Below are 12,551 nucleotides of genomic sequence, written 5' to 3' on the forward strand. Positions count from 1 at the left end.
ATTTTCTGTCTGATAAGATAATTCTTCTCACTAAGCAGATTTTATGTTAAAGTGTTTTACTTGTTTTAAGTGTGTTGGTCCTAAATGATCTCAGTAAGATTTTACAGCTTGTTGCTGAGATTTGATGACCTATATTGAGTAAAACATGCTTGAAACTAGAATATCAACTGTTGCAAAGCTGTGTCATCAACACTCACAAGTATAAAACTACTTTTTTAAAGTAATAATTTCTTACTTCAAGCATGAAAAAAAAAAATCATGCGCATATCATTATATCAAGATAATGGCACTAGCATTTACTTCATTTAAGAATATTTTTCAACATATTGGACAAAAAGGTCTCTTTTTCTATCAAGAAAAGTGCACTTGTTATTAGTGAGAATATACTTATTTTAAGGTGTTTTTGGGTTCATTGAGGTTAGCTAATTTTACTTGTTTTGGAAAGTCCTGACAAGCCACATTTTCTTGTTCTATTGGCAGATAATTTTGCTTAGTTCAAGTAAAATACCCCTCATTTTAGTATTTTTTTTTCTTGTTTTTGAACACTGACTTTTTGCAGTGTGCTGTGGTCTTTGTCGGGAGATTGTTAAAAGTATGTATGCTGTTGAACGCTGTTCCCTCGTCTGACGCTTCCAACTAAGTATGTTTCCGCATAGTCTTTTTTTCAATGCCGATAACTCCACTTTAAATGAGAAGTTTAAACCGGCAACTGCAGTGAATGGTGAGTCGTGTGTTTCAGTAAAACGTAGATATATTTGTCTCTCTCAGAAAATGTAACTTTTATGGCAAAGGTGCGCCCTTCTCTCTAATTGAGACTAAAGTTAAATATCTCCCTCTCGTCACCACTAAACATGAAAAATTCGAACTTTCTAACTCGCTGAAACTCGGCCATTTCTCCACCAATTTGAAATCTAAGAACACCAGAACGTTCCCCAAAGCCTTCAGGCGCTGACGTTGTTGTCTAGAAGTGGATATTTCGAAGCGTCTGGCCACGATCTGACTTTGCTTGACATGATGGTTTTCTAAAATCACACAGGAGATGTTTCGTCCTGAGGAAGATGGCTACCCACCAGCTGCAGCCAATGAGGGGAACTCCTTTGAAGTCACATGACAGTCCCTCCCAGCCACAACACTTCCTCATTCTCCACCAATCACCTTTCAGACACGGTACGTTCACGAACATGGGACCTCTGAAGTTAAATGTCGTTATAATACTGTAACATGTCTTTATAATATTATCCCTACGTCAAATATGAAACGTTAAACATGAAGTAAATGTGTGGTTGATGCTAGAACATTTAGAGTTGTGTTCTCAGATTAAGCAGTGGCTAGTAGCGTTATAATCGTTGCAGGGGGAACGATTTAAGTGAGACACACAACAGAACGCTGTCAGATCTCGAGTGTGGAATGACATAACTTGCTGTTGAAGTCGGTATAAAAATAACACGAGTAACTTTACAGATCTTATATTTAAAGTTAATTTTTGTAACGGATGAGAGTGCAACAGTACGATCTTTAAACAGTAACTGAACGTAGATTTTTTTTAATTTTTTTTTGGTAAACTTTGTTACCATATTTTGTGCTTACTTATTTATTTTTTATTGTGTTTAAAGTGTACACAGATTACATCCTTTTACTAAAATAGGGACGTTTGTCGAAGATGGAACACATTATCCACAATTCCAACATTTATTATGGGTGTTCCAAAAAACTATTTTCTCCAATTGCGAACCCATTTCAAGAACCAATTAGATGTGTAATTGGAGGGTCCACTCAGACTGTACTTGGTACTTATTTAAGTTTATTACATTACGCTGTCATTAATTTGGAAGGAAACAATTTGTACTAGTATACCTTTCTTTTATTACTTTATGAACTATTTTTTTCATCGGGAAACAACATTTCGTACTCTTGTGTCTTTTTATTACTTTTATTCATTAATGACATTTATTTCCTTCTGTTTCTATTTTGCAGCAAATTGGATTAACCACACAATTTTCCCTTTGGGAATTAATAAAGTAGTTAAATAAGTGTTTTACCATCTTATTAAACAAACAATTAAACATAAATAAATGAATAAATATGTTATTTATATTTTGTTGTGTTGGACAAGCTGCTACTCTGACTAATGTCAGTGCCGCGTATGGAGATTGAAGTGCAACATAGGTGGTAAAAACATGTTTTTGCACTTGATAACATCGAATATGTCCACTTTTCCTTTTTTATGTGGTGTGGATTGTCATCAAAGCTGCCACTTTTGGGATGTAGTCTAATAATAGGAGGCAAATAATCAGTTATTTGGGCGTAGATTGTATCCAGTTGTAGATTTATTTTTGACATGCTGTCATAAAAAGGCAGTTTATTTTAAATGCAGGTCTATTGGCTGCCCGGTAAACTGCCTGACTCAAACAGACTCAACTTAAGTCAAGTCAAGTCAACTTTATTTATAGAGCACGTTTACAACAACTTTTAAATTGAACCAAAGTGCTGTACAGGTTAAAAAGCGTAGAGCAAAAAAACACAAAAAGAAAAAACAAACAAGGAACATAAACAATAAATGAGCCAAACAAGATAGTGCAAAAGCAATACGGCAAAAGGGGTCGAATAAATAGTAAAAATGGCAAAATAAAAATAATAATAATAAAAGTGCGACAAATTGAAAAAAAACTAAAGCGAAGGGGGTCGGGGGTGAGGGGGGCACTAGAAATAGTGGCCCAATGGGCGGACTCAGCTCAGGTCAAAGGCCAGCAAGAAGAGGTAGGTCTTAAGAAGGGTTTTGAAGACCCCCAGGCTCTGGGCTGACTTAAACAACTTAAATGTGCATGACTCAATTATTAACTGGTTTACGTCAACAATAATGTAATAAATTATATTCAACAATTAACATATTAAATAGGGATCTTTATCTTCTATTTTCATCACTGACAAAGGGAATTTATAACAATGTTTTTTGCATTTAAGTCGTTTGTTAGTCAATGTTTACATTTGAATGAACAAACACACTGCATGTCCCTCGCATTAACCAGAGATTTCGCAAGTAATTACACCCACATCTATTTTTCTCCTTCTATTTCGAAGGGAGATGCTTGGATCCATTCAGTATTTGTGGGGAAAGCATTATGTCAGGTTTTCAGTGTGTTGAAAATATGCGTTTCAGTGGAAGTCATTGTGCGACCAAAATGTATGTAAGTGTATACTAAAGGAATACCACTGTCCACGCATGCGTGAAGAGCAGGTCACTTCCGAGACTTGCAATATTTTACGACGGAGCTTCTGCTACATCATCCATCCATCCATCCATTTTCTACCGCTTGTCCCTTTTTGGGGTCGCGGGCTGCTACATCATGTTTTGTGACATTTATGTTTTGTCAATGTTTTGTATAAAAATAATATCTTACCTGGGAGTATAAAGGAACAAAAATATAAACATGAACAAGGGGTAGATTTAACAAATTTAGGGAGTTTTATCGCCACATTTTCCATCACTTTTACTTTTCTGTCGTTGCAATAAATAAATCAATCAAAGTTTATTTATATAGCCTGTCAGAATAATTGTATCTAAGTGATCACAAAACTTTGTGTTGCCATGAGTTCCCGGCGAGAGGACAAAAGCTGTCTTTGATCCTACCAAGCAGAAGGCTTGTAAAACTCCACTGTGTACGATGAGAAGCGACATGAAGGTGTTGGTTTCTTTCTTCTATTGTAATCCACAGGAAGATTTTGTCTTGACCCGAGATCTACAAAGCGGAGAGGAAGCAGGACCTGACGCAAGCTCCAGGCATCTTTTCTTTGAACTGTTTTGTGACCGAGGGCAACGGCTGTTTACGACCCCCCTCTCCCCTTAGAAACAGCTGTTGCCATGTAATCAGGGAAAGTCTAAATAAAAGAGGAGGCATGCAATCTTTCGTCAGAGCGTGGTGGAAGACTGTGCAAAGAGTACAGCCCAGACGTTTCTCCTCAGTGGGCTAAATTGAATTCTGTCCCTGTTTAATTCCTTGCTTCTTGTCTGTTTAATAGATGTCATCAGTGTTTGAACCTGATATAGCCCTTAATCACAAACAACGCACAGGGGCGCCACTGACTCCCATCTCGTACTTTCGTTTTTAAAATGTTGATTTTTTTTAAAACAATGCACTTACTCTAACTTAAATCTATATCTGTGGTGTAACAAAGCTAGAATTTTAAATGAATGTATGTATTTAATGTAAATAACGTAGTAAAAAGATTGCTTTACTCGCCATTTAAGGCTGCTGAGCACATCGTTCAGGTTTTTTTGCACAGTTTCAAAATAAATACTGTATTCCTAAGTAACTTTTGTTTTGTTTTATCTCCAACTCTCAATTTTCTGTCCTCAGGCTGGTATACTTTTCGGCCACCGGGTGGCGGTAGATACTCCATGTTTTACCTGAAGAAACCTTACTTCTGACCTTTTCACCTTATTGATCTCATCTTTACTGCTGCTTGGCTGACTTCAGTTCAGAGACGACATGAGCTCCATTTTCAAATGTTTTATTTCATAACGGATTAAAAAACAAAGGACGTTGTTATTGTGAGAATGCTGTAGAGCATTGTCCATCCATCCATCCATTTTCTTCCGCTTATCCGAGGTCAGGTCACGGGGGAAGCAGCCTAAGCAGGGAAGCCCAGACTACCCTCTCCCCAGCCACTTCGTCCTGCTCCTCCCAGAGGATCCCGAGGCGTTCCCAGGCCAGCCGGGAGAGATAGTCTTCCCAACGTGTCCTGGGTCTTCCCCCGTGGCCTCCTACCTCCTTCAGGTGGCATCCTGACCAGATGCCCGAACCACCTCATCTGGCTCCTCTCGATGTGGAGGAGCAGCGGCTTTACTTTGAGCTCCCCCCGGATGACAGAGCTTCTCACCCTATCTCTAAGGGAGAGACCCGCCACCCGGCGGAGGAAACTCATTTCGGCCGCTTGTACCCGTGATCTTGTCCTTTCGGTCATAACCCAAAGCTCATGACCATAGGTGAGGATGGGAACGTAGATCGACCGGTAAATTGAGAGCTTTGCCTTCCGGCTCAGCTCCTTCTTCACCACAACGGATCGATACAGCGTCCGCATTACTGAAGACGCCGCACCGATCCGCCTGTCGATTTCACGATCCACTCTTCCCTCACTCGTGAACAAGACTCCGAGGTACTTGAACTCCTCCACTTGGGACAAGATCTGCGGACGACCCGCAGAGCATTGTTGTTATTATTATTATTAATACTGCATCATTTTTTTCCACACTCAACTACGTTCACATTTCTCAACTTATTAAAACTATTCCAGGATGAAAACATTCAGTATATTCAGACAAACAATATTACACATCCCCAAACGTATTACTTTATTATTGTATTAATAAAATATATGTATTATTATATTAAATAGTCCACATTTTCAAAACATGAATTGCGTCAAAGTTAAAAAAGCTTGTAAGTGTTTTTTGCCAACATTTCCTTACTTGACAGTGGCATAAAGATAACATCAGTCAATGTTTGGCTTCACCGTGTCTAATTTTACTTTCACTTTCCTTTTCTTTGATGATTTGCCCACCAAAAGCGTCTGCCTCACACTTTTCCCCACTTTCAGCACTTTGATCAATCGCATGAATGCTTTCAAGTTAGTTATAAGAGCGGTTGCCCTTCTCGATGCAACACTGTCCGGGAATCGAACCCATGCAAGGCAGAAGCGTGTCCCGTTACACCACCAGGGACGCCTTACGCTTGGAAGACATAATGGAGGTTCAAATTCAGAAGTGAAATAAAAAGAAGAAAAGTGGGCACGCACTTTCTGCCCTGTCAATCATTATTTGTATGCTTTCTTGAGAGGACTATAATACGATTTAAATTTCATCTTCGTTCCTCTTTCTTTCTTTTTCTTTCCATCCAATAAATAAGTGGGTGAACATTAGAAGAAAACAAACCTCTGATAGGGAAATTTGGCTGCAAACTTGACGCGCCGGTTTTTCTTGTCAGGTCACGTGATTTCCCAGAAAACGCTACTCAAGCATTTACCTGACATGGCCACAAGGGGCGCTCTCTATCAACGATGACGTCACAAAATGCTGACTCCTCATTGGCTCAGGTGGCGCATTCTTAAAAGAGCCTCGACACTTCCTTGTTGGTGTTTCCTGGTTGTTAGTCAGTTTGTCTTTCTCTGCGGGATTAAAAGTGGAAAACATCTTTTTATTTTGTGCTGACATCATGAACTTGTTTTTATTCTGTCTTTTGGTCGTGCAAATGCACAGCGGGGCGCCTGGTAAGTCCTCCTTTTTAAAAAAAAAAAACATTTATAAACATTATTCATAAATCCTCTTTGTGCCTCCACTTATTCTGTGAGTTTCTACTTATTAATTATACTCGTTCTTATCTTAATCAAGCTTACTATTACCTTATCATGATTCGTTTGAAACATATTTATTTACAAAATATAACCTGTCATTTATTTTTAATCCTAACATTTTTTACTTTGAGATAACAAGAATAACGTCATTGTTTTCATCTTCATTGTTGTTCAACTTGAACAAATTCCCTCACTTTCCTGTCATCTTTAATTTAACTGTGACTGAGGAAATTCTCCTGAAATACATCAATATTATTTTTGTGTTTTATCATTTGTTTAAACTTTGAATGAGATTTATTGACCATATCATTTCCCACTAAAAAAGCTCATACAAATGATGTGAAAATAATTTATGTCTTTTCTTTTAATTAGGACAAACTAAATGCCTAAACAAATGTTTAGATATACTCAAATAATTTTGAAAAATACAAACTTGTTATTAAAGGTTAAACAATTTATTTAACCTCCTGTGACATAAATGTAAAATATTTATTGAGAAATGAAAGTAGTTATTAGTCTGTGTGTTGAGGTTGTGTACAACTTTGGGCGTCTACACATTTGTACTTGACATTATTCATCCTCCATTGGAGAAAAAAAAAACGTTTATTTTCAAAATGTACAAACTGTCAACAGATGGCTTATTAAAATAAATGTTAGTAATATTATTATTGTGTTGTATTTTTCATAGACACCATGTGACTGTAGACTGTGATGTCTGGCAGTGTTTGATGTTCACTTTAAGACCCGACTGAAGACTGAATGACATCAAATATTCACACTGCAAGATTGTTGAAAATGACACAAAATAATAAAAAGTTGCTCTTCTTTCAGTGATTCACACGCTGAAGTATTTCTACACTTCGTCCTCTCAAGTTCCAAACTTCCCAGAGTTTGTGATGGTTGGTTATGTTGATGAAGTCCAGGTGGTTCACTATGACAGCGAGAGCAGGAAAGCAGAAGCCAAACAGGACTGGATGAACCAAATCACAGAAGAGGATCCAAACTACTGGCAGAGAAACACAGAGAACTGTGTTGTTCAGGAGCAAGTCAACAAAGTCAGCATTGAAATTCTTAAGAAGCGTTTCAACCAAACTGGAGGTTTGTTTATCTTGAACTTTCTACTATTCAAATATATTTGATGTACTCTTTTTATACTGTAGTAAAAACACACATTACTGCACTGACACTTGTCTCTGTCCATCCCATAATATTCTACATAAAACACATTGTGTGTGTTTCACTCTGCTTTACAACACTTTGTGTCTCTCAGGTGTTCACACTTACCAGAGGATGTATGGATGTGAATGGAATGATGAGACTGATGAAGTTAAAGGTTGGTATCAGCGTGGTTATGATGGAGAAGATTTCATGTCGTTGGACATGAAGACATGGACATGGACTGCAGCAAAACAACAAGCTTTCCTCTCCAAACTCAAGTGGGACCAGGACATAATTAGACTAGACCACCTAAAGTATTACTACACTGAGGAATGTCCTTCTTACTTGAAGAAGTATGTGGAGTATGGCAAGGAGGTCCTAATGAGAACAGGTAAAAACACACCTTGTACTTTCACCTTTTAACATGTTAGCACGCCTCCTATAGGAACATTACTGACATTACACTCTGTCTCTTTATAATTTTCTTTGTCACTTTCTCTCCATTCTCTTCTTTCTCTCCATCTTTACCTTCATTCTCTTCTTTCTCTCCATCGTTACCTAACTCTCTCGTTTGAGTCACACATTAAGAGTGTTACTAAAACGGCCTTCTTTCATATCCGTAATATCGCTAAAATTCGTTCCATCTTGTCCACTAGCGACGCTGAGATCATTATTCATGCGTTCGTTACGTCTCGTCTCGATTACTGTAACGTATTATTTTCGGGCCTCCCTATGTCTAGCATTAAAAGATTACAGTTGGTACAAAATGCGGCTGCAAGGCTTTTGACAAAAACAAGAAAGTTTGATCATATTACACCTATACTGGCTCACTTGCACTGGCTTCCTGTGCACTTAAGATGCGACTTTAAGGTTTTACTACTTACGTATAAAATATTACACGGTTTAGCTCCAGCCTATCTCGCCGATTGTATTGTACCATATGTCCCGACAAGAAATCTGCGTTCAAAGAACTCCGGCTTATTAGTGATTCCCAGAGCCAAAAAAAAGTCTGCGGGCTATAGAGCGTTTTCTATTCGGGCTCCAGTACTCTGGAATGCCCTCCCGGTAACAGTTAGAGATGCTACCTCAGTAGAAGCATTTAAGTCCCATCTTAAAACTCATTTGTATAATCTAGCCTTTAAATAGACCCCCCCTTTTTTAGACCAGTTGATCTGCCGTTTCTTTTCTTCTCTCCTCTTCTCCCCTGTCCCTTGCGAGGGGGAGTTGCATAGGTCCGGTGGCCATGGATGAAGTGCTGGCTGTCCAGAGCCGGGACCCCGGGTGGACCACTAGCCTGTGCATCGGTTGGGGACATCTCTGCGCTGCTGACCCGTCTCCGCTCGGGATGGTTTCCTGTTGGCCCCGCTGTGGACTGGACTCCCGCTGATGTGTTGGATCCACTGTGGACTGGACTTTCACAATGTTATGTCAGACCCACTCGACATCCGTTGCTTTCGGTCTCCCCTAGAGGGGGGGGGTTACCCACATATGCGGTCCTCTCCAAGGTTTCTCATAGTCATTCACCGACGTCCCACTGGGGTGAGTTTTTCCTTGCCCGTATGTGGGCTCTGTACCGAGGATGTCGTTGTGGCTTGTACAGCCCTTTGAGACACTTGTGATTTAGGGCTATATAAATAAACATTGATTGATTGATTGATTGATTCTCTTCTTTCTCTCCATCTTTACCTTCATTCTCTTCTTTCTCTCCATCGTTACCTTCATTCTCTTCTTTCTCTCCATCGGTACCTTCATTCTCTTCTTTCTCTCCATCGTTACCTTCATTCTCTTCTTTCTCTCCATCTTTACCTTTATTCTCTTCTTTCTTTCCATCTTTACCTTTATTCTCTTCTTTCTTTCCATCTTTACCTTTATTCTCTTCTTTCTTTCCATCTTTACCTTTATTCTCTCCTTTCTTTCCATCTTTACCTTTATTCTCTTCTTTCTTTCCATCTTTACCTTTATTCTCACCTTTTCTCTATCTTTACTTTCATTCTCTTTCTCTCCATCTTTGCCTTCATTTTTTTCTCAATCTTTACCTTTATTCTCTTCTTTCTTTCCATCTTTACCTTCATTCTCTTAATCTTTACCTTTATTCTCTTCTTTCTTTCCATCTTTACCTTTATTCTCACCTTTTCTCCATCTTTTACCTTCATTCTCTTTCTTTCTATCATTACCTTCATTCTTTTTTTTCTCAATCTTTACCTTTATTTTCTTCTTTCTTTCCATCTTTACCTTCATTCTCTTAATCTTTACCTTTATTCTCTTCTTTCTTTCCATCTTTACCTTCATTCTCTTAATCTTTACCTTTATTCTCTTCTTTCTTTCCATCTTTACCTTTATTCTCTTCTTTCTTTCCATCTTTACCTTTATTCTCACCTTTTCTCTATCTTTACTTTTATTCTCACCTTCCCTCCATCTTTACCTTCATTCTCTTTCTCTCCATCTTTACCTTCATTCTTTTTTTCTCAATCTTTACCTTTATTCTCTTCTTTCTTTCCCTCTTTACCTTCATTCTCTTAATCTTTACCTTTATTCTCTTCTTTCTTTCCATCGTTACCTTTATTCTCACCTTTTCTCCATCTTTACCTTCATTCTCTTTCTCTCCATCATTACCTTCATTCTTTTTTTCTCAATCTTTACCTTTATTCTCTTCTTTCTTTCCATCTTTACCTTCATTCTCTTAATCTTTACCTTTATTCTCACCTTTTCCCCATCTTTACTTTCATTCTCCCCTTCTCTCCATCTTTACCTTCATTCTCTTTATCTCCATCTTTACCTTCATTCTTTTTTTCTCAATCTTTACATTTATTCTCTTCTTTCTTTCCATCTTTACTTTCATTCACTTTTTTCTCTGATCTTTTCTTTCATTCTTTTTCTTCTCACAATCTTTACCTTCATTCTTCTTTTTTTCCATCTTTACCTCCACTCACACCTTCTCTCCATCTTTACCTTCATTATCTCTTTTCCCCTTCATTCTTTCTTTTTTCTCTCCACTTTTACCGTCTCTCTCTTTTTTCTCTCCATCTTCATGCTCACATTCACTCCATCTTTAACTTCATTCTCTTTCTTTCCATATTTACATTTATTCTCACCTTCTCTCCATCTTCATCTCCGTTCACACCTTCCATCCATCTTCACCTCCGTTCACACCATCTTTACCTCCATTTCCAACTTCTCTCCATTTTCACTTCCGTTCACAACTTCTCTCCATCTTCACCTCCGTTCACAACTTCTCTCCATTTTACCTCTGTTCACACCTCTCCATTGTATCTTCTTTTTGTCCTTTTCTTTCCATCTTCACCTCCGTTCACACCTTCTCCCCACGTTGTCTTCTGTCCACACGTGACATCACTTCCTGTGCAGAGCTTCCAGAGGTGTTCCTCCTCCAGAAGACGCCGTCCTCTCCGGTCACCTGCATGGCGACAGGTTTCTACCCCGACCTAGCCGACCTGTTTTGGAGGAAAGACGGCGAGCAGATGTTCGAGGACGTGGAGCACGGAGAGCTGTTCCCCAACCACGACGGAACCTTCCAGATGTCGGTGGAGCTGAAAGTGGAGGTGACGGCCGACGTGGAGGGCAAGTACGAATGTGTGTTCCAGCTGTCTGGCGTCGAGGAGGACTTGGTCACCAAGCTGGAGAGAAGAAGCATCCTGAGCAACGCAAGCCATGAAGGTGAGAAAGACACATTTAGTTGGAGATGTTTCCTATCACAAGTCCACCTGTCGCCATTATTGATCCGTGTCGCCATTATTGATCCATGTCACCATGACAACGCTTGACGTCTGCATGCAAAGTAGTCATGAAGGTTTCCTCTTCATGCTTTGTCACTCCACTTGTGCTTTTTGCTCTCAACAGACCACTGGAGCGTCGCCATCGGTGCCACGGCGGCGGTCGTGGCTGTGGCGGCCCTCCTGGCGGCCATCTTCCTCGTCAGGCGACACAGACAAGGTGAGGAACACAGATTTCCTTCTTTTACTTGTCATTATTTTTTTTCTTCTTCTTTTCTTCTTTTTCTTTTCATTCTTCACTTTCTTTTTCTTCTTTCACCCTTTCTCTTTTTCTTCTTCTTCCCCTTTTTCTTATTCTTTTTTTTCCTTTTTCTTCCTCCTCCTCCTCAAAGATCCACAGAGACAGAGCACCCACTCTCACATAGAAACACAGCGTGGCGTGAGGAAAAAGTCCATTTCACCTTTTGTTTCTCTGTCATTTCAGCCCAATACGATCCAGCTCGTAAGTAAAACATATTTTCTTTGAGCCGCAAGAAACAAAGCCGTGGTGAAGCATCACTCATATGAAGGTCTGATGCAGACGTTTGTGACAAGTTTAGCCTGAAAATCCCAACATTCACGATAAAAGACGGAGTTTCCATCCATCAATACGCCACACTTTATATCTGACTTTTGACATGAGTCCTCATGATGAGGATCGACCAAATGAGACATCAAGTGTGCACATTCAGGTTTGCTGACTCATCAAGAATGTATCTTAGTCAGGAAGTAGAAGATCAGCACTCTGCTTCTTGATGTTTCTAAGTCACCCCTCAAAGATCTGATGTGAGTGATGAGGCACCTTCTGGATGTTCTTCCTCCACCAGTGTGAGGTGTTTGCTTAGCGGGAGTAACCGGCTCACGGTGCGTTTGTCCCACAGCTCGCCACGGCGGGGCCGAGCTCCCCGAGAACATGCCGGCTGAAGGCTGAGTGGGACGCGGTGAGTTAGCTCACATGGACTGTTTGCATCTCTAAATGTTCTTGGGACTTTGTGTGAAGAAGATGTTCAACTTGGATTCATGTGTGTTTGTTGGGAATGTGCTGAGTCATCTTCTTCCTCCAGGATGCTTTGTGCACAGAGAGATGTCTCCATGGCTGAGGCACGTCATCACACTTGGAGATGAGATGGAGATGTGCTTTCTTCTTCATCCGACTGCTTCTCTTGTTATACCATAGATTCTTCTTTGGCTGTTGGAGGCTTGATTAGAAAAATAAGTTGGTTGCTATGAAATCATTCGGGGCTCGCGTTTCATCACTTTGACATCATGACAAGGATT

The 12,551-nt window shown here is 39.5% G+C and overlaps 1 protein-coding gene across 1 annotated transcript; it reads left to right on the forward strand.

The window, feature by feature from the left end:
* Positions 1–6,209: 6,209 nt before the first annotated feature.
* On the forward strand, positions 6,210–12,204 carry LOC133662592 (class I histocompatibility antigen, F10 alpha chain-like). Its single transcript, XM_062066706.1, has 6 exons — positions 6,210–6,264; positions 7,180–7,446; positions 7,619–7,897; positions 10,870–11,178; positions 11,362–11,454; positions 12,155–12,204. The coding sequence occupies exons 1-6, from the start codon at positions 6,210–6,212 to the stop codon at positions 12,202–12,204; spliced, it is 1,053 nt and encodes a 350-aa protein (XP_061922690.1).
* The last annotated feature ends 347 nt before the right edge of the window (positions 12,205–12,551 follow it).

The sequence above is a fragment of the Entelurus aequoreus genome, linkage group LG12, assembly GCF_033978785.1.
Source record: "Entelurus aequoreus isolate RoL-2023_Sb linkage group LG12, RoL_Eaeq_v1.1, whole genome shotgun sequence".
NCBI classification, from domain to species: Eukaryota; Metazoa; Chordata; class Actinopteri; order Syngnathiformes; family Syngnathidae; genus Entelurus; species Entelurus aequoreus.

Coding starts and splice junctions, on each gene's coding strand:
- LOC133662592 (XM_062066706.1), top strand. CDS start 6,210: ATGAACTTGTTTTTATTCTGTCTTTTGGTCGTGCAAATGCACAGCGGG. Junction 7,898..10,869: donor GGAGGTCCTAATGAGAACAG/GTAAAAACACAC, acceptor CTTCCTGTGCAG/AGCTTCCAGAGGTGTTCCTC. Junction 11,179..11,361: donor GAGCAACGCAAGCCATGAAG/GTGAGAAAGACA, acceptor TGCTCTCAACAG/ACCACTGGAGCGTCGCCATC.